Source organism: Myxocyprinus asiaticus, chromosome 45 (genome assembly GCF_019703515.2).
Source record: "Myxocyprinus asiaticus isolate MX2 ecotype Aquarium Trade chromosome 45, UBuf_Myxa_2, whole genome shotgun sequence".
Classification (NCBI taxonomy): Eukaryota; Metazoa; Chordata; class Actinopteri; order Cypriniformes; family Catostomidae; genus Myxocyprinus; species Myxocyprinus asiaticus.
In genome coordinates this window covers 24,812,913-24,836,361 of record NC_059388.1, presented here as the reverse complement: position 1 = coordinate 24,836,361, position 23,449 = coordinate 24,812,913, and the positions used below count along the sequence as shown (strand labels likewise).

Sequence of the window (23,449 nt, the reverse complement as noted above, 5' to 3'; positions counted from 1 at the left end):
TTTTAGCTACAGTAGTGTGCCTCCCCATGTCATCCATCTCTCACCCCCTTTCTTCCTTTTAGCGCTCTCTCTTTCCACCTATTTCCACTCTGAGTGGATCCTGAGCAACAAACACACACAAAATTCATGCCCTCTCTACCACCCACACTCCAAGTAACAACACATCTCCTGTGCAGTCAGAATGTAGCCCTGGATTTTAAGCATACACATCTTGTCTATGAACTCTTACTTTTTAAATTACAAAACCAAGCCAAATACAAACACAGAGGTGAGAAAATAAAGAAAATACAGTTTCTTTCCCCAAGTTGAGCATCTCTTCCCTTTTACCTTCATGTTTCCCAAACACCTCTTCCATTACACCTTCCCGATTCCTAAGCACCTTTTCCTGTTTTACCTTCCTGTCTGACTTTGCTGGCTCTCTAGCACACACAAAGAATAAAAGAGAATACACTTTTATAGGATAATTGAAAATAAGGACGATTAGCTTTTTTCCCTTTGCGTCCAGTGTGGCAGTAGTGTAGTCTAGTGCATACGCAAGCATATGCCGTATGCTCACCTATATTTCTAAGGATTTTGTGCATGCTCACCTAAAATCAGTGAAGATACGTATGGCCGCCAGAACAGGCGAGTAGGCTTTTAACTCGTAGCTTTTCAATCTGCTGACGCAATGCCACAGCACCGTTGAGTAAATTGTGATTTTCATATTTTAAAAAGTGCATGGTCAAGATAGACAGTCCGACTTATCTGAGCAACCAATCAGAACATTAGTTTCAGCCAAGATAGGATACTGAAAAAATGGAAATCAGCTCTATTGAATACACTAAACCAGTACATTTAAAATCAACCTAATACATTTATGTTTGAGATGAGAACATAATTATATTGTGTAAAGTCCAAGTAAAATTCAACACGGTCATAAAAAAAGTGATATGATTACATTGATATGAAATTATCAAATTTCGGGCTTTTAAACGATAGTGTTCACTCAACATGATTTTTCTGCTTTCTCCAATTAATTAAATTGAATTAATCCAATACAATTCTTTAGCATTGGGTCTTAATTTCATTGTGTACAATTCAACTATGTTTACTTAATCCAATTGTGTTGGGAATATGTGAAAAAGATTTGTTGCATCAAAGTATTTCTGAAATGGGACAGGGGATTTACATTTCCCAGCATGCTTTGCATGAGACTGGATTGGGAGAGTACATTTTGAAATTAAGTGTTATTTTAATGTATTTCTACACAAAATGAAAGAAGTAGGAGGCTTGTACTGGAAGTGTTTAATGTTCTCTTATGTTGAGATTTAGAGAATTTTCTGTCATGGTGGATATTTTTCGGAGGTTACCATTGTGGAGAAGAGTGAAACTAATGGTTAGGTCGAGGATGGGTGATTTGCAACATTGTACTTTGCTGAACAATATGTGTATATTGCTTCGTCATGAAACAAAGACTGAAGGATCGTCAACATTCAGACTGATTGCGGATCAGCAAACCTTCAGCAGCACCATCTTTGTCATTCTGAACAAAAATCGATCTATAATATGCTAATGTGAATTGTTGCTAGTTAGCAGCAAGTTGTTAAATTGAGTGGAGTAATTTGGACAGATCTAATTTAAGTGAGATTAACTTAATTCCTTCGTGTTTATGCAACACAAAACATTTAAGAAGAGCGAACATTTTCATTTCATATTAAGGAAACCCATTTTCATTAGGTGGAACTAATGTCCATAATTGGATTACATAAAACCAATGAAAACATTTTTTCAGTGTATCTGCTTACCACTCATACTTTCTGTTTCAGTAAGGGGCGGGACATTTCTAGCATCTTCAGTCAAATGCAGATGCACCAGCTGCGCTAGAGTTGTAATAATTTGTGCTGTAAGTTTACTTCGGTGCTAAACATGAACATGTTTATGCATTTAAATATATCTTATCGGAGTTGTCCCGTAATTATATCAAATGTCCATTTTTTTTCTGACTTTTGCTTCTGTTTGTAGAGATATTTTTTTACACCGAGATCAAATAATTTCAATTTATATTTTTTTGTAAGAAAAATATTTTATTGGCTGATAAATTCGCAGTATGCCCACCACTTCTGCCACTACCACACCACTGCTGTGTGGGTATCATTTTAGCTTTTAAACCTATGGAAGAATGTATTAAGGTTAATTTAATCAGTCAACTAGTCAGTTTTTTGAGTATTGTTATTGTATTATTTAAGCTATAAGATAAAAGAGGACATGCTATATTGTGAATATAGTGTCATGACTAAAGGGTATTGTTAGGCATAATGTGCAGCTATGTTAATGGAACTATCTGTTTTATAATGAAATTTATATTTATCAAAAGAGTGTGCTAGCTCAGCCTGTCAATTTGAGGGCAAGAATTAACGTAAAAATAGGTGGTTTAGAACAAACAAAGCTTCCAGACGCTGGTTGTCTTTTTTTTCTAAATTGTTTTTGTTGTGTGGTGTGGTTTTCAGTCTCACACTCAAGTTTCTTTCATGCACAGATCTCCTGCCTCGAGAGTGCTGCCGGAGAGCTGCATTTCACTGCATATGAAAGCAGATACGACCCAGAACATGTGGATTCGTCACCTAATACAATCAGAACAAAGAGAAAAACTGGTGCAACATAAGCCAGAGATCCATTTTTCAGGAAAGCAATAAAGATATGCCAAAAAGATGGACATAAGAGGCTAGGAGAGTGAGTTGAAAGTTTATGTGTCTGTCTTAGAGGAGGGAGAGTCCACATGCACTCACTAAAAAGACAGAGACATGCCTATACCAGCTAAGTCAGACATTTTCCTAAATTTTGCCTAGAATTTGGACGGCGTCTGTGGATTTGTGCACCTACATAAGGTACAATGTTGCCATTGTAAATTTGTTTCTTTCTCTGCGTGTGTGTGAAGGGTGGGGCGAGGGCGACAGATTGGGTCTCCTGGCTCCGGCCCCTCTGTATTCACACTTCCAGCAAGGTCACATGACACCAATCAAACTCTGTCACAACCTCACCGGGGGAGTGCTGGCAACAGCAAACCAGTGCAAACCTAAACATTGCCCACAAACCGATCTACTTGCCTATTCACTTGCAAACCTATCTTTGTGTCCGGATACTTTAAGAAAAAGCACTTGACGCACAGTATACACAGTAAAAAAGTTTGCCGGTACCAACTGCTTGTAAAAATGCCATATGGCTGTCATCCAGCCCCAAGTGTGAAAAGACTGCTGTGGATTAGCTCTAATGAGAGGTATGACTAAAACCTGACAGCCATGTGTGACAGTTTGCAATCATACATGCTTGCATCACAAAGTTAATACCACTTCTTTCTTAAACCGAAATCTGTCTCTATACCCTTGTGCCACTAACCTTTATGGGTGAGTATCACAAAAACATGTCCAGGTCACATTTCACCCCAAAATAAATATGATATATGTATATACACTCACCGGCCACTTTATAAGGTACACCTGTACATCTACTTATTCATGCAATTATCTAATCAGCCAATCGCATGGCAGCAGTGCAGTGTATACAATCATGCAGATATGGGTCAGGAGCTTCAGAATGGGGAAGAAATGTGATCTCAGTGATTTGGACCGTGGCATGATTGTTAGTGCCAGACAGGCTGGTTTGAGTATTTCTGTATCTGCTGATCTCCTGGGATTTTCACGCACAACAGTCTTGAGAATTTACTCCGAATGCTGCCAAAAAGAAAAGAACATTAAGTGAGAGGCAGTTCTGCAGACGGAAATGCCTTGTTGATGAGAAAGGTCAACACAGAATGGCCAGACTGGTTCAAGCTGACAGAAAGGTTACAGTAACTCAGATAACAACTAACAATTGTAGTGAGCAGAAACATCTCAGAATACACAACACGTCGAACCTTGAGGCGGATTGGCTACAACAGCAGAATCCCACATCGGCACTTTATTAGGACCACAGTGTTCCTAATAATGTGCTTAGTATATATATATATATATATATATATATATATATATATATATATATATATATATATATATATATTAGGAATGGGCATTTTGGTCATTTTGTGTACTCAAAGGGCAATGACATGTACATAACTGTATAAATAATAATATGTCTGACAAATGTCTTTGGCTGCTTCATTGCGTCTCGTTGTTCCAGTGTATCGTCTATTCATTATTATAGGCTGTTATAAAGTAATCTGTTACAAAATGATTGTGTTTAGATTGCATCATATTCTGTGATTATGTGAAGATTCGCTGCCCAACTCAATGAAAGAATGTGCACAACGCATGACTGTCTGTTCTTCCTTCAGGTTACCGTAGTAATCTTAGTAAGCGTGCACCAGTTTTTTGAGTGACTCTCTGAACCATCTATTTTCAAATCGCGGTTGGCTTAACAGGAGATGCCATAACATCGCGTTTTTAATATGCGTGTTAAGTTGAAGTTCAGTTTTGAAGACGCTTCATTCTGTTCCATTTAGCTGCGATCTGTCTAGCTGTTTGAAGCACTTGCAGCACGTTGAGTCCACTGCCACACCCCTGGTGTGTGTATGTGTGTGTCTCCCCAAGTGTTCACTCCTGTGGGGAAAGCCATGATGCTCCGTGTTGTTGTTGCTGTGTTGATTCATGAAGCGTTCCATTCAACTCGGAGAGTCATAATTTCCACCTGTCAGCTGGGGAAAGTGCAACGGAATGACACTTTATGTCGGACTTCTAACTTGGAAACTCGTGTGGAAATCTTCAACTCCCATTTTGTCGAGATGCAGGTGTGTGTTACATCATATAAACATGTTGGTGCCAAGGGCAGGGAGGTTTACAGTCAGTGACAAACATTCACTTTTATTAAATAATATCTATTAACTAGTCAAAGATCTGACATTAAATGATAATAAAACACGTTTAGCAAACATTTTGCAGAGACAGGTGTTCAAAACACGGTTAATTACACTCTCTTTTGATGATCGTAATGATAGCATTGCAGCGTTGTATATCAGTTTGGTTGCTATGAGACGTCTCTGACAATCAGTCTACCCCTCAAAATTACAACATCATCTCAAAATTAAAAATAAGATCCCTCTTTGATACGTTTGTGTGTAGTTGTCAGGTAATTGTCACTGAATTTCGAATTAAGTGTGAAGTCACATCATGCATGATCAGCATCGATCATCGTTTTCTTGATCGATCATTCCTGCCACGTCCGAGTACCTGAGTACTCAAGCCCATCCCTAATAAATATATATAAATATATATATATATAATATGAAATATGACCCTGGCACGTATTTCGTATTACCTCAGAATTTGGGGATGTACTCTATTAAACCTCCAACACACGACTCTACGGTTTTAATGAGCTTTACACACTATAGTTTTAAAATGTTGCCAATTGTTGGTTCTCAAGAATGCCGATTGCATACTTTTGCACAAATTAAAGATCTGCTTTTCCTGATTAGCTAAATAAGTTTCCTGTAGCTCAAATCACACACAGAGACTTCATTCAAACCTCATTCATTCAAAGTATTTATCCAGTGCATAATTGTGCAAAAGATTCTGTTTGCTCACCATGCCCTGTGCATCTGGCCTTATGCCATTGTTCGGAACAGATAAACAGCAATGCCACACACATAGAAAGGAACATGAGCAGCACCTTGACACAACTTAAGTATCTCTCATATGCCATGTTTGCTAGATGGTGCCGGTCTCCTGAAGTCAGACAGGGTTCCTGCACCACACACACATTTTTACAGTGCAAAGTTAAACAGTGACTCACAAATTCCTCTCTATTTTCCAGCAATGTGGCAGGCTTGGCTTTCAGCAATCTTTTCTAAACTCTCAAACCTCTTCTGCAACCAAATCAGATTTTTATAAAAATAAATAAAAAATAAGTGCCTTTTATTAGATGAATACACTTTTTGATCTGAGCAAATAACATGTACCTTCTAAAATGCCTGGAATTTTAGACAAAGCAAAATAACTTCCAACTCCAAGCCCTCCACTCCCCCACCTTACTGGAACCTTCTGAAACTTCAAAGTGACTCTCTGTAACTTGGAGACACCTTCAACCAGGTGCTGGAAGACCCTTACAGTTCGCTGCAAATGTTTGTTAAAATGGCCCTACTGCCAGCAGTAAAATAAACTTGCATTTACATTTCAAAAAAAGGTGTGAGATTTCTCAGATGTGTAATAATTTCGAAGATTTTTTTTCTTTTGCAAAATCATACACTAGTATGGTTTTAATACACTAGTGTCAAATAATATGTTCAGTAATAACACAGTAGCATTAAAGCATCTCATTATTAAATATCTAGCAGGAGAGCATTTGACTTTGTTAACGTGCTATTACATGTTATGTTGCAGACATCTCCAACTGTATAAAATGCAACAAGAAATGTCGCTTCCGGGCAAAAAAAAAAAGATCTATGAACTCAGCCAAGTTTGTGAAAAAGAGATGGCGGTAACCTTCAGATGGGCTTAAATTCTCTCTCATCAATTGGCCAGCAACCCCGTTTAAATCCTCCACCCCTTCTGGAGGGGAGCATAGACTTAAGATTAAATGTTTTGAATGATGGTGAGGAATGTTTAAAAGTGTCTGTTTGAGGAAGGGGGTGGGCTTTTGAGGTTTCTTCAAGGGGGGAGGAAGACTCCCGTGGGACAAACCCCATCTCTTAGATCTGGTATGCGTGACTGAGCAAGGAGAAGAAGAAAAAAATCCAAAACCTGGCTTCTTAACTTAGGGAAACAATGGCAACTGTTGAGAGCAGGATTTATAATTTTTGGGGGGTCTCGGAGTAACTTAGTGAAAATTTTCTACCAGTTTCGTCACTGAATTGATATTGGATTCTGGAAGAGAAAAAATTATCGGATTAGATGCATTCGAAAAAAAGAAAAGAAAGAACACCTAACTAGCACAATCAAGGGGAAGCATCCATTTTGTTGCGCTTCATAAATAATGTACCCGTAAAGTGCAAATATCATCCTCTAAAATGCTGATTTTTCAAATTCCCTACATTACCTGGCAAACAACAAAATAAACCCACACATTTTGGCACCTCTTGTCCTGCTGATAATACCATACCAACATTTGACTCTGATACCATCTAAACATTATGACATTCACCTGCTTTTAAAAGGGCACAAAACAACACTAAATGCATAAGCTTAATGAAACAAATCACGAGTTATTCCCCCACAAAAACAGTTTAACGAAATTCCACGCTGCTCTTTTTATTTATATAAATACCAACTTTAATGTTTTTTACTTGTAAGAATATAAAACATTTTAATTCGGGATTTTTTTTACAAATACATTTACAGTACAATAGAACACAGAAGCTTCTCAGCAGGACTCAATACATGTTGCAGGTCGATACATCATGTTTACATATATAGGCCTGACACTCATTTGCTTGTTACCCGAAAAAATATCAATTGCTCCTCGTTTCGACCATGTCCTTTATATATAACATTGAATATTCATTTATTTAAAACGGACATATTGGTTTAATAACATTGTAGTTCCCTGTGTAGCCTTGTGAAGAGGCAAACCAGGTATCAGTGACTTGCAACCAGGGAACTCGAGGTTTGGGTTTTTTTTTGTTTTTTTTTTCGGGTCAAATTTCACTTCAATTTGAAGTACAACGCTCTGAATAACAGCCATTAATTAAACAATATCTGCTTACATAAGCATAAATATATCAGCAGAGGGAATCTCTTATTCAAAGCAGGAATTAAAGGCTTTTATGCCTGCAAAATTAAGCTAAAATAAAAACTAAGAGATTGGAAATATAAAAGCTTTAGTGTACAAACCCAGTATTTTCGTCTGTCTTTGCATAAACTCGCCTATTTTTGCTTGCGACTCCTTTTGTTGGCTATTTGAAGGGAAGAAAAATTAACAAAGGTTGTTTGAATCCATTCTTTCAGTCTTTTTTGCTTTTCTCAAGCCAAAGAGGAGATCATGGGGGAGGGGGGTTGTTTTTCTAGGCACAAATACGTATTCTTTTTAAGAATAACCAGATATAATACATCTAACGAGGTAGCCAAAATATCGCGATACTTAGGGAGGAGGAGGTTTAATATTGCGATTTGTTAGGGAAAAACTTGTTTTAGTGTTTCTTACACTGGCCGGACTCTGTTGTTGTTGTTAATAATAATAATAATAATAATATCTGAAACATGTATCACATTCAGCGTTTGCTTGCCAAACGCACAAGCTTTTATGTAGTTTGCTGTACTGAAATCCAAATAACTAGAACCGTAAGTGGACGTATTTTATTTAAATAAAGAAAAAACTCTCCACCCACCCCCTCCTCCTCCATACCCCTCCCCAAATCCCCTCCCTCCAGAATCTCACGGAGTTTCACCTCACTTTTTCACTTTCAGTCATCTGCCAAAGGCCCAGGTTCAAAACTTTAAGGCAGGGGAGCTGCGTGATCCTCTCCAGTCCCCTCTTAGTGATTTTCGTACATCCATACAGATCAATGCCGGTCAGTTGAGTCAAGTGGTCGGCGATGAGCTCCAGTCCTTTGTCTGTAATCCGCACGCACTGGCCGATGTTCAGCGTCCTCAGCTCGTGCATCTGGCGCACCATCCTGTTGATGCCGTCGTCGCTGATGTGGCACGAGCACAGCGACAGCGACTTGAGCTGGTACAGACCCTGCGCGATGTACGCCAGGCTCTGGTCGCCGATTTTATCGCAAAAAGACACGTCGAGCCCGGAGAGTCTCAGGGTCCCCATGGCGAGGTGCATGATGCCCGTGTCGCTGATGTTGTCGCACGAGCGCAGATTAAGGCTCCACAGACTCGTCATGTGCGAGAGGTGAATCATGCCGGCGTCCGAGATGCCCCCGCAGAAACTCAGGTTGAGCACTTTGAGCTTTGTCAGGCCTTTAGAGATGTGCTTGAGGGACAGGTCCGTCAACTTCTGACAGTCCTGCAGGGTCAGGTATTCCAGACTGAGGCAGCCCTCCGCCGCGCTCCGGGTCATGCCAGCCAAATGTCCGATCCCCACGTCCGACACATGCCGGCAGCTCCTTAGATTAAGGCTCTTGAGCCTGTGCAAACCCCATGCAATGAGTAGCAAACCAGTATTGGTGATGTTGCTGCAGCCGCCCAGTTCCAGCACTTCCAAGTTTTTCAGATACTGGGCTATTCTGCCCAAACTGGAATCCGTGATCTGTTTGCAGAGGCTCAGATTGAGCACCCTCAGGGAAGGGATCTCCTGCACGAACGCGTGCCCCAGGCCGTTATCCGTTAAGTTATAGCAGCCGCTCAGATTCAAGCTCTCGATGTTGGGCATTCCCTGGATTACGTAGCTGAGGCTGCGCCGTAGGCTGAGGATCTGCACCCGCCTGATGCCCCGCGCCTGCAGGCTGGGGAACAGGGATGGGTTCGCCCTCCTCAGATGCAGCTTGGCTTCCACCCCCCTCCACACAGACTTGTGGTAGGACGCGTCCCTCCACGCCGTGCACACTTGGGCCACCCTGCCTTTGTCCCTCACGTCCAGGTAGCTGAAAATCATCGCTAAAATCTCCGGGAAGAGACACGAGATGTGCGTCTCCATCTTCCACGCGCGCGCCTACGAATATAAACGGCGGCAAACCCCCCCCCCCCCACCAACGGTCAGAATACAGTCCCCTCAGAAGAAAAAAAAGGTATTTTAAAAAAACCTTTGCTTGCTTTCTTTTCACATTTAACTGTGTAAATTGATCAACTCCACGTCCCACGTGATCCTTTCGGTGGCGCAGTTAGGATTCAAATGTAAAAAAGCCCCCAAAAAGAAGCTTGAATCCGATACAGACCGACAGCAAACGGGGGAAACGCTGGCAGTCAGGCAGCGCTGCTGGCCGTTTGGCGCTCCGATAATAGTCTTCGCTCGACCCGGGGATCCAGACGGTCGTACATTTTAAAAAGATGTCTAAAACTGACACAACCCTCAGGGGAAGCAAATTCAGTCCGATTCGATCGTGTCTTCAAACCGCTATCAGATAAAAGAGTGAGGTTTCGTTTTGCGTTTGAGCTCCGCTCACACTCATTGCCAAGCCGAGGGGCTTCCTGCTGCCTTTGTCTGATCTTTTCAAACTGACTTGGCAGGGCCGCCAGCACAGAGCGGCTGTGGGGGAGGCGCACATATAAACCCGTTTAAACTCCACAAATTGTTAGAGAAGAGTCTGAAACGTATAAATCAACACCGCGTATGGTTTTGGTGGTGGTCTTTGTGTGTGTGTTCTGTTTACCTGAAAGCTCATTAAAGAAATTCTTATTGTCTGCGTTTGGTCTCCCCCCTGTATGGAAATGAAAGTGGTTTAGCCCAACTCAGCTGGAACAGTAAGAATAGTTCCCCTAGAAACCAACTTCTTACAATTCAGTTCACTTTACCCTTAACCCTTCATCTGCCAGGTCAGATGGTGATATTTTTTTATTTTACTTTATTACATTTTTGCTGTTGGTATTTCCTTTTTATTTTTCAGAGTGAAGTTTCTTGTTAAAGTGACATTTTAAACTGAAAATTAAATTATGTGAATTTGTGTTTTGATCATAAACAGACAATAGAAAAAGCCTTCTGTGACATTTAAAATGTTGTGATAGTCACATTTTAACATTACATTTATTGATATAATTGATAGTGATTTATTACATAATATTTTCTCTGTACTTTGTCTTAGATTAAGTCCAGTAGATTAATATCAGGATTTTTTTGTCTATTGTAGTACATCGTTACATAATTAGTGTTATTGCTGTTACTGCCATTCACTTATCCTAAAAGGAACATTGTTCAGTAAAACCCATACAAAAAATGCACATAATGTTTAGCTTAATGACAGCTCTATATAATAGACAAAAACAGTTAACCTTGTTGCCCTGCCAGTCTTACGTAAGGTCATTTTTATTCCACCTTTCGCATATTTCCCCGTCTTTGGGCCTCAGGCCCCCCTCTGTGGGCACTTTGGCATTGTTAGCTGATATGACGGGAGCATTTGCACAAGGTACTGGAGTGTAGCAGAGAGACAGAAGGAAAGCAGCACACACACACACACACACACACACACACACACACGTTTGTGTTTACAAAAGAAAATGCAGCACAACACAACTGACAGCACAAGTCCAACGTTCCGCCCTCCCCAATCTGTCTCCGTCTGTCTGTCTCTGTCTATCTCACTTTCTGTCTCAAACCTTTCCTCTTGCTCAGCACATGTCTCTCTCTCTCCCTCTCTTTTTCTATCTCTCTCTTTAATAAATGTAACTTTTCTGTTCCCCCTCCCATCTCTATAATTGTGTAATAAACTAGCATTTCTATCCAGTTATTACATTACTTCTGAAGAAGTGCAGTCTTGTAGTTTCAAGCTTTTTGAAAGTCAACATGAAATCGAAATAGACCTTATTTACTGTCTTAATACATGTTCCTGGTCTTATGTATGATTCATGAGTGCATGTTATTCAGAAGATAAACATTCTTTATAATCTTAAGTCAAAAGGTAATAATTATCAGTTTCTGAAACAACTTTCCTTTTCAGCTGCCTTCACCGATCCCTCTTATTTTTCAACCCCTCCCCTCAACAACTTTGCTCCAGTACAGCCTGATCTCGTGAAAATTATGTGACTGTGATGTCATTTTTGCTAAATGTTATTACATGGTTCCTTATGTGTAGGGGTGGGCGATATGACCAAAATCTTATACCACAATATGAGTAATTGTATTGTGTTTCTTAAATTCTCTCAGTCTCACATGAAGCCCTGCCCACTGATAGATAAGCCCATGCTGTGCACATGGATATTTACATATTGCGATATACATGAAATAGTAAAATTTACACTTTATATTGTCCCCACAATATATATCCTCATATCACCCAGCCCTGCTTACACGTATCGCAGCAGTTCCCAGGTGAAATGTCCACTGAGTGGTGCCAAAAACAAGTTGAATTTTCTTCCAAACAGATGTGGTTTTGTTTAAATTCAACCAAACCGAGCTACCTACCCTAAACCTTAAAACTTTTCATGTGAAACGAGACATGATAAACCCAACTGCTGAAGCAACCACGTTATTTTGTGACTGACCATTTAAGCTACTGCACAATCAGCTACAGAAGTTGAGCTTCAACAAGCTTGTAAATGTAGTTGGTTATGTAATGCAAACTTTAAAATGTATCACTTTACAAGTAATGCACTATCGTAAAAGTGTTATAAGATAGCATTTTATGAGGAATAAGGAGAAAAGTGTTTATGAACTGAAAATCTGCCTTTTAATAGGGAATAGAAGTCACTGATGTTGTTGCACCTCTAGAGTTCATTTCACCAGACAAACCATGTAAAAATCTTTTTGCAAAATTTTGTTATAGTAACATGACTATATGAGACCAGATTGCTCCACTGTGGTATGAAACACCCACTTTTCATGATCCCTATGGATACAATAAATGTTTCTAATTGAATATCCTTTTTCACTCTGAAAAACATTAGCCAATGTAAGTAAAATAAGTTATGAATTTTGTTTTCATGAGTTTGTTGGAGTTGAATTCGTGCACTCATGGGCAGCTCCTGAGTTTATATGGTGGACAGATGAAGGGCTCTGAATGTGCACTGAGCCCCAATGCCCAGCGTGTAAGGGGGTGAGAGGTCTGTGACAGTGGCCCCTCTCCCTAGCTCCTCCAGCCGGCCTCACTGCCAGAGAGAAGGGCCGCTCCAGAACTGCACTGCTGTGAGTCAGAGACTCTCAAAGCAGGCCTGCAGAGCCAAAAGCAGGACTCAAGCTGCTCCTGGAAATAAGCAGAGAGAGGGAGGGAGGAGGGGATGAGTGATGGTGAGAGAGAATGTGAGAGAAAAGGGAAGGGAGGGGCTTGATTTAGAAAGCAAGTGAAAGCTAACAATTAAAAAAACATGCACTCACCACAGAGAGAAGGAACTATTAACTTTACAGTTTATGATCACTCAGGATAAATTGAACCAAGTGAAAGGACCTTGCAATCTCCCAATAGACTGAAGTCAAAAAAAAAAAAAAAAAAGAAAAGAAACAGCGAAGCAACAAAGGAAAGTGAAAATGAAGCTGAGAGATGTGAGAACTGGAAGGACAAGTGCTACATGCAAATGCGAAGGTGTTGGACCTTGAAAAAAAAAAATCAGTCATGTGATTTGATTTGCTGATTCAGGGGAGGGAGATAATTGGATAATTGCAAGCCACAGAACTGCGCTGATAACTGCGCTCGGGGCACCCGTTTCCTAGGAGACGTAGGCATGTGTCAACATGCTGTTGAAAGCTGACACCTCATGAATAGATTTTAGGCTACTTTGTAGTTTCTCTCTCTCCGCCTTCACGGATTCGTGTATGACTCCAATCAGCTTTTTTGTATTGCAAGCAGTGGCAGTTTGAGGAAAGATTTTGGCTGCTGTAACTTGAACAAACCACACATATATCCAGCCAGCTGAATGGGCTTTTCATGAAATCAGACAACAGTTGCTTCTACAGCAGGGCAAACCACATTACTCTATTCAAATCAGGTTGAATCTCACTAGTAGCTGCAATCCACTGGAGTACAACAGGGGAAACACTAAGAAGTCGATGCTCTCTGTGTGTCTGTAAAAAACATGCAATGATGTAATACTAGTCCTGCGTAACTACATTGTAATAATCAAACATGAATCCATCCACAGCGACTTACAAAGCATTCAAAGTATATTTTATCATATTTTATCAGTAGGTGCGTTCCTTGGGAATCAAATCCATGACCTTGGTGTTTCTAGCTCCATGCATTACCAGTTTAGCATTCTTAACATAATTCTATCTTTAAAATACTAACAATCTATAATAACAATTCCCTTATTTTTTCCAAAATAACATGGGGAAACATTTAATGACGGGACACTCGAGTTTACACAAGGTTATACAAAAGAGTTAACATGGTCACAAACTTGAGCCTAATCTCATGAAAAAACCTGACTGTGGCAATATTTTAGCAAAATTATGTTATGTGTTTCCTTGCGGCAGTTCAGATGTGAAATATCCACTGGGTGGCGATAAAAGTGAGTAAAATTTTCTCCAAAACAGATGAGGTTTTTAAGTCTCTATCGAGTTGTAAATCACAAAACTGACCTCCCTACCCTAAACCTTAAACCCAGACCTAACCGATAGTGTCATAAAAAGCAAATGTGACATGAAAAACACAATTGCTGAGCTACCATGTAATTTTGTGGTGCTTCTTTTACACTTTCGGCTCATGTGACAATTTGCATGCTCTTAAGGACTCGTAACCCGATCCTTTGCAACACAAGTGCAACGCTTTATCAGTTGAGTTTCTGCACAATTCGATCACTCACAAACATGCTCAAAAATAAAAATTTGGCAATGTAGGTATAGTAACGTGTTTCTTTGAGACCAGGTTTGGCAAATTTACTTACATTTGATAAGTGACCTATGTAGAAATAGTGCGGAATCTTAAATATTTTAGATTGTGTCATAATATTTCTTTGTTTTAAGTTTTTATAAATCCAAAAACATTCTTTATTTCCAGGTTTAAATGTAATAAACAATATTTTTTTTTATTTGTACCCCACTGTATTTTAAGTTTCACCCTATTGCCCCATCTTCTCTTTCTTATCTTCTGTTTTTTTCATGTCTTTCCTTCTCTTTCTCTGTCTCTCTTTTTCTCTCTCTCCCTCTGTGTCTTTGTATGCCTGGAGCCCACAGCCAGGTGAGGCCCCTCCAGAGAGTAATTACAACCTGAAACAGAGATCGGAGCCCCGCGGCATTCACCATCAAAGCAGTTGCAGGGAACAGCCCCAGCTAATGTGGTGAAGGAGAGAGACACTGACAGAGCAGAAAGCAATGGGTTCAAAACACACGCAAACATACTAAATAAACGCATAACTCAACCTCTCTCTCATAGCATGACCGATAATAACAGGCCATTTGCCCGCACACTTTGCTCACCTGGGACCTTCAGAAGACAAAAATTAGAAAAAGAGAGGGCAAAACAGACAGAGAGAAGAAGAGGGAGAGAGATGACTAGTGTGCAGCATGTCTGAGCCTGGAGAGAGGGAGGGACCAAGAACACATTGAAAAGTGTTCTGCAAACAACTGTGTGACTCAAGGGCAGGTTTTGGCTGCAGAATGTACATGCACCAGCCACCCAGCTAGTAAAGCCAACAGTATCAGTGGTTGAGAGACTTAGTACCAGCAGATGCCATATCCAACAACCACATGGAGAAGTTAAAGCTCTGGCAGTGAGGTCATGAGGTCCTGCTTTATCCATAAAGACAGTTTGGTCCTGCTTTACCCATAAAAATGATGTGTTTAATTTTCTATGTAAAATACTTTCTCCTGTCCCAGCTTAATATGCAGTCAACTGTAAGCCTTTCATTTAAACACACTGTGGCGCTATCAAAACATTGCACTGTTTGTTTGAGCATCACGATTAGCCCGACAATATTGGATTAACCAACAGTGTGAGTTTGGGGTGGGGCTATCTGCTGATTTGACCAATAGAACATTGGGGGAGTGTTAATAAAACAGGTTTGAAAACTGTCTTTGCAATTTCGTTTGGTGACACTAAGGGAGCAGACACTGCACACTTCAGCTTCAAGTGAAACCATGTCTTATATTCTTATTTATATTTATATATATCATTTATAACTGCAGATCACACAGTAGAATATATTTTATTTCTTACTTTTTGATGTTTATATCTAATTAGTGAAACTGACAATTAGTTTAAAGGAATGTTCCAGGTTCCATACATGTTAAGCTCAATCCACAGCATTTGTGGAATGATGTTGATTACCATAAAATAATAATTTCGACTTGCCTCTCATTTATTACTAAAAAATAAATAAATTGGAGAAATTGAAAAAACTTAATGGGGCCAGTCCATACATTTTAAAATACCCACTGATTCAAAAGTATAGCCACAAGACATAAACATTATATGTGTTGACATATGTGTCATATGTGTCTTAAATGATTTTAGTGCGATAAAATTGCTTGCATGGTTAACCGGCAATGCCTCGTCATAGCAAGTAGTTGTTATATAATATTGGATGTAACTTTGATATGGTTAGGAAGCTATTTTATCACACTGAAATGTTAACACGTATAGTGTTTACATTTTGTGGCTATACTTTTAAAACAATGTGTATTTTAACGTTTATAGGCTGGCCGCATTTGCATTTAACCATGATTTTTACAGTTTTTTAAATAAACAAGGGACGATTCAAATATTTCTTGTGGTAATCAACATTATGCCACAAATGTTGTCAATCAAGATAAGTGGCAATTTCTCAGGGCCAGCAAAGCCTTCTCTGCTGGCGTAACATGCCTAATAAATATATATATATTTTTTTATCATTTTATACTCATTGACCTTTTTGCTTATGTATTCTCAATCGGTTTCCACTCCTAATTCATCTACAAACGAATAGCAAAAAACAAAATGTTTATCCAATCAGAATTTATTCCTCGATGCTTACAAGCAAAGTGTGACTACTGTTTCACAAATCGCATGCCCGAAGCTGAGCTCGTTAGCCAGAGCAGCGCGTGAGTCTGAGCTCCACCCCGTCAGGCCTTCAGAATTTCTGCAGAATCCCTCAACACTGTAAGTGAATAGGCATCTAAAGTCAGATTGTCAGATTTATCAGCCAATCAAATTGATTTATTTGTTCTTGGTGGGTGTGTTCTTTAGGATATGTCGCAGTCCAGGCCTTCTAGCTTGCTAGCTAGAGTGACTTAATCACGTTTTAAGTGATGTACGTAATTTGACGAGTCGACTGTCATCACTGCTGTTATTGCCATTGAGAAAGAGATCCTTATGGATTTAAAAACCTGAGATGTTCTGCATGATCGTGCGATTGATTAATTAAACAGAAAAGGAGGGCTGATTTTCACTTCAAGCAAATTGGTAAGTGCTTTTTGCATTGTTATAGCAACAGCAGGAGTTTTCTATGTGTAAATTAGGCTGCTTGAGCATTCAATGTCGGATCAAGTTTTGAAAAGTAACCATGTACCCTTACGAAACAAAATTTATTGCAAGCAAAATTTAAATCGGAAATATTATTATAGAGCTTTTTCTTGGTGTTAGACCTCCTTGGTTCTGGTTTTTGTGCGTGGACGTGTTTTTAAAATGTCAATTGGTATTATTAGTTGACTGCCACATAATGTATGATAGGCATACGGTGTCTTATTCATTGTGAAACTGTGTTTTCTGTAATGGCATGAGTAGCACTGAAGGCGTAGACTTAAAATGCACGGGCCGCGGCTGATCAAGATTAACTTGTATTGATCTCGGAACATTCCTAGAATATGACATTGTTTTGTGTTAATAGTGTGAACAAAAAACACAACATTAAAATCCAACCCGATCTCATGAAAATTCGTACATAATTCACGAGTTGGATATTTCGTATGGTCTTGCATGATGTTGTTCACATAAACTCGTACGACTTCATCACATGCAAATTCCCAGATGTCTAATGCGGAAGAATGTGCGAGTTCCGCGCACGAGGCGTTAAGGACATACTTATTAATATTATACAGCTGTAAAAATCAAGACTAATAAGCATACCAAATTAGTGAAAAGTAAAACAAATGCATAAATTAGGAAAAGAGTACAAAACAATATCCAAGCATTTGAATGTCCCAGTGGGCAACTGTTAGTTTAATCATCAAGAAGTGGAAGCTACATCAAACCACCCAGTAGCGGTTCAAGCTTGTATGGCGCCTTGGGCGAAACCCGCTTCATCCCGCCCTCAAAGTTGTTGACGTGTGGCGGCGATTGAAAATGAGAACGGCCAGAAGTTGTTGACCGGGTGGGGGGGTGGGGCAAAGTTGTTGACCGTGGGGAGGGCCACAAGATGCTGCCCTGGGCAACTGCCCATGTTGCCCATGCCTAAATCCACCCCTGAAACGACCCCAGATACCTAAATGAGATCATTCCTCAAAACAAATGTGGTTAGATGAGGCAAAGATAGAGCATTCAAAGTGATATATGTGGTGAAAATCTAACACTGACTGCCACACCTCCAAAAAACACCATGCCTACTGTGAAGTTTGCTGGCGATAACATCATGCTGTAGGGCTGTTTTTCATCAGCAGCTACTGGGCATTTTATTCTCCTTGTAAAATACAAAGAATGGGTGGTGCAAGAATGGGCGGTGCAAAAGGTGGTACAGAGAAATATTGCAAGAAAGGCTGTTTCAATGTGCAAAATAATAAAAATAATAATCAATGGAAAGGGTGAATGACTTAAAGTTGTCTCTACACATTATGCTGGGATGTAAGAAAGTACTTAAATGCTGGAAAAATGACAACCACAGAAAGAATATTTTCTAACATAAAATATTGTTACATTTATTTTGAGTTTTATTTTCATTTATTACAGAGTTTCAGTGCTTTGAAATAGAAATGTAAAAAAACAAAAACAATTCTATTTAGGATTTTTCAATTAAGGTTAATCTCGCCATTGTTGATCGTAGAGAAGAAAGCCGAGCTGTTTCTCTCTGTGCTGGAACTCAGAGACCGCTGTATGCTGACAGAGCAGCAGTGCTGCCCTCATAATAACAATAATGAAAACCTAAATAATTGAAACAGTCTCGCAAAAATGCATTTGAATTAAACATTACAAGAAGGTGTATTGTGTTTGAGAGGAAAAAGAAAGTTCCAAACATAAAGTATAGGAGACGCAAAACTTAAAAGAGAGGATTAGAACGCCACCGTTTTGTCAATGTTGTGCTGACCTGCAAGTCTGGTCTGGTTCTCTTTCTCTTCCTGTACGATACCTTTGCCCCCCTCCCACCCCGTTCTTGTGCCTCTCATCTCATCCACTTCAGGAAAGTGGGCTGCGCTCACGTCCCGAGGGGTTGATCCGATACAGGTCAGGTTAATCAATCCAGTAGGAGTAAGAGGCAGCGCTGGGACTTTTAATCAGGGCGAGACGAGGGAAACTCCGACCTCTCCACCCTGTTTGTATGTGTGGTCACGTTTAAAGACTTGCCCTCTTTCCTCTCCCTCACACACACTCTCTCTCCCCCTCTCATTCTCTCTCTCTCTCTCTTTCTCTCTCTCTCTCTCTCTCTCTGCGTGTGGGCTCATGTATAAGCAGCACATTGCATTTATGTACCTTCATGCAGCCACATTGTGGCTTATGCACTTATTACCTGTACTCTATTCCATTGTGAGTCTGCAGTCATGGATGGACAGACAGACAGATAGATAGGTAGTGTGATAAAACGTTTTCCTCTGGGTCTTACCACCGCAGGGCCTACTGTGTTTCAGAGGCCTTCAGTCTGTGGACCTGGATGGTGAGTGGGAGGCAGGGGAGAGGGAAGAGTAGAGGAGGAGGGTGGTAGGGAATGAAAGGGGCTCTCCAGGGCAGTGCAGGAGGACTGATGGGCAGCCAGCCGACTGTCAGCATGCCAGGACTGAAGTGGGCACTGAGCCCAAGCTGGCAGCAGCCTCCAAGCTGCCTGGGGACAGAGTGAGCCCCCCCATCTTCTGCTGAGATAAGAGTAAGGGAAATATACACAGAGACGGAGAGAGAACGAAAAGGAAAAGGAGAAGAATGCAGCAAAATACTTGGATGAAACTGACTTGAATACTCCGATGCATACAATTTCATGCAGGGTCAGATGATCAAAGCCATACATTGACTCATCTGACTCCTAAAACAGAAAGTGGATCGAGCCTTTTAGTTGGCTAGCTGTTTACCATTTAGTTAATGCCTTTTCAACCAATGCAACTGACTCTAATTGTAGCCACTGGAGAATTCCAGGGTTCAACCAAGATCGTGGTTGCAGTCACTGGTAAACACTTCCTAATCACTTTTCTTTAATAAGTAATCTTATGATTAGTTAGATGAAACAAAAATTTTAGGACACCTGATTATAAGCTATAATACTTCAAAGGTATAGTTCACCCATACAACTTATGTCAATGGGGTCAAAAACTTTGAAGCACCAAAAAGCACATAAAGGCATCATAAAAGTAATCCATGCGACTCGAGTGGATTAATCCGGGTCTTCTGAAGCAATATGATCACTTGGGTGAGAAACAAATTCAAATTTAAGTCCTTATTCATGGGTAGAAATTGGGTGTGGCGGGTAACTCCGTCACTCTTACTAGCCACTTTGGCAGGTGACATTTCTATGGCTTTTCCCTGTGGCGGGCTGCCAAAGCAAATTCAATAATATACATCTTGTGTTCAGTGCTTTACATGCACTAAATATATTTCTCGTACGAAATATAGGTGCGTCTTTTGCACAGCGCAATTGAAACCTGGTTTTTTTGTGAGTGTGGCGCAAGCCATCACAGATCCACTCGTGCACGTGAACCACTCTGCGCTATCCCATCTCTGGAGCATGCACATCAACCGGGCTTCCCTAATGATCCACGCTTTATGATTATGTGTGTTCCAGAGACAGGATAGGGCAGAGCTGATCACATGCTAGATTCAACCAGGCATTCCTTGATATTGCAGTGCAGATCACAAAACCTATGCAACCCCGTAGAACATTTACACAGAATGTTCTACATCATAGCACTTTGAAGGAAGTCAAACATCTCAAATGGCTAGACATCCTCAACACTGTACACAGCACTGACGAGTAAAAGCGGGAAACAACACTATGGCATGTACCAACATAAATTACAAGATGTTTCAGACTACGCATCAACACCCTTACTAAAATGTATCAGGTTTGTACTTTTAGTAACACTAACTGATATTTTGACAGAAATGTTACATGTTCATTTTAAATCTATTAGGGAGAATCTATTAGACTTCATTTTTATTACAACTGTGAAAGCTGAAGTTAAAGTTTCTAAATGTGTTTAGGCTATAGTGTTTTCATAACAAATTCTATAGTTTCTTTTTTTTTATAAAGACTATCTATATTGACCTAACCACGGTAAAGAGAAGCCATCACTGGTCTTACCTGTGCCTATGTGATAAAGGGGTATACATCTGGACTTCCATATATCATGACAAAGGCAAATTCTTGACAAAGTTTTCCTCCTGTTCTCTCCTACTCCTGTTCTGACTGGTCATGTTTGCTTTCAGATATTCCAAGAGATCACTTAATTCATTAAGCCTGTGTCCTGCTAAACTCATATCATTCTCGTTCAAATAAAACATCCAAACAAATGCGTGCTGTTAAAGTCTCCATTTACCTTTATCACTTTTCTTGGGGCGGGGGATTTTGGCTAGTGAAAATGATGATGTCTATGACTTTGAAACACCTCTAGCCACAGTGGCGTGTGAGCCAATAAGTTAATGTCAAGCCCTGTTTGCAAATTTCTGCCTTTAATCTTTTTAACTATATAATTTCAAAATCTCATTTAAACATCATTTTTAGATGTTGGTTTATTGATTTGCATGATCTGACACAATTATGCTTACTAAGCTACATGTAAAGTCATGTAAATGCCTTAAACGGTTTTATTATGGTAGAAGGGTCATAAGCAAAACCCATTGACACACCTTGATTTTTGTCCATTATGCCGATTTTCACTCTGCATGTAAACACGCTTACTGGTGTTCTGACGGTATATTTAATGTGCACTTATTGTGCTCATGTCTGTTAACAATTTGATGTCAAAATTGAAGATAAACCAGACAATTTCAAAATCTCATGTAAACTAATTTTTCTTGTGTTGTCTGTTTTTATAATGAGCTGATTCATGCAAACACATTCAGTGTTCATTTCAATTTGCTTTTCCTGGAAGAACATGATGACACAAACTCCAGCAGTGACATCAAATCATCACATCACCCCTTGGACAACCCCACAAATCAATAATATGTGCTGTGTTCCCCATCACCCTGGGAGAACTGAACCCCCAGACCTGTCCTGTGCCCTTGAGGAGCGGCTGTCAGTGCGTCCCCTCTTTACATCCTTTCCCACCCCCACTCCCCAGTGAGGAACCTGGTAGACACATGGTCTCTCCAACAGCCACAGGCCCCCGACTGCTGTGGCCATTTATTTATTAGAGAATAAAGTAGCTCTAACCAGCCCCTGTGCTTTTATAGCTGGATCCCTGCTGGTTCTCCACACTATACCAAGTCCTATCAGACTCCTTACTGGGAACAAATTGACGGAAAGGAAGGAGAAGAGAGAGCGAGAGAATGAGAGGGGGCTGTGTGCGTCATAGAAGAGAGGGAGTGACTGATGTGTGGCCAGTTTGGCCTTTGTCTGATTTCCTGAGCAGTCAGTGTAGAAAGCCATATGGGCTGGGAGGAGAAAGAGACAGAGACAGAGAGAGAGAGAGAGACAGAGAGAGAGAGAGACAGAGAGAGAGAGAGAGAGAGAGAGAGACATGCGTTCACTTTCACAACAAGAGCTGCTTGCATGAGTCATCTTATTCCAGCGAATGTTGTGGCAAAAAGAGTGGAAGAGGTTTAGAGGTAGACACAGGTACAGAATACAGTAGTGGCCAAAAATATTTTGGCACCCTCGGTAAATATGAGCAAAGAAAGCTGTAAAAAAAGATGTATTTATCCTTTTGATCTTTCATTCAAAATATATAACTTTCATTCAACATAATTATATACTTTTCTCCAAAACACGTTTGCCACAATTATTTGATCACAGCTGGAGAACTGCAAAAATTAGTTGGGTCTTGGGGTCGGAAAGTCTCCAAAACTACAATCAGACGTCACCTACATCACACCAAGTTGTTTGGGAGGGTTTCAAGAAAAAAAGCCTCTGCTCTTATCCAACAACAAATTCAAGCATCTTCAGTTTGCCAGACACTACTGGAATTTCAAATGGAATCGGGTTCTATGGTCAGATAAAACAAAAATATAGCTTTTTGGCAGCAAACACCAGAGATGGGTTTGAAACACACACAGAGAGGCAGCCATATGGAAAAGTACCTCATGGCCACGGTTAAATATGGTGGTGGATCTTTAATGTTGTGGGGCTGTTTTTACGCCAAAGGTCCTGGACATCTTGTTTGGATATATGGCATCATGGATTCTATCAAATACCAACAGATAAAAAAATCAAAACCTGACTGCCTCAGCCAGAAAGCTTAAAATGGGCCCTGGTTGGATCTTCCAGCAAGACAATGATCCAAAACACAAAAATTGTTCACTGACCACAAAATCAAGGTTCTGCCATGGCCATCCCAGTCTACTGACCTGAACCCCATAGAAAACCTGTGGGTTGAACTGAAGAGGAGAGTCCACCATGTGGACCTCAGAATTTGAAGGATCTGGAGAGATTCTGTATGGAGGAATGGTCTCAGATCCCTTGCCTTGTGTTCTCCAACCTCATTATGCATTATAGGAAAAGTCTCAGAGCTGTTATACTGGCAAAGGGAGGTTGCACAAAGTATTGAATAAAAGGGTGCCAATAATTGTGTCACATGTATATTTGACAAAAAATATTAGTTTTTTGATAAAACTCGTGTCGTGTTTGCAATTGTTTGATATCCATTACAGGATATCCATTATTTTTTTTGTGTGAATATT

At 40.1% G+C, this 23,449-nt stretch overlaps 2 protein-coding genes across 2 annotated transcripts in view; one reads left to right on the top strand and one right to left on the bottom strand.

Moving 5' to 3' along the window:
- The window catches only part of wnt5b (wingless-type MMTV integration site family, member 5b), a 102,339-nt gene that overhangs the window by 55,284 nt on the left and 23,606 nt on the right, over positions 1 to 23,449 (top strand). The gene's annotated exons all lie outside the window — the stretch shown is intronic.
- On the bottom strand, positions 5,367 to 10,105 carry fbxl14b (F-box and leucine-rich repeat protein 14b). Its single transcript, XM_051688566.1, has one exon. The coding sequence runs from the start codon at positions 9,550 to 9,552 to the stop codon at positions 8,350 to 8,352; it is 1,203 nt and encodes a 400-aa protein (XP_051544526.1). The 5' UTR covers positions 9,553 to 10,105; the 3' UTR covers positions 5,367 to 8,349.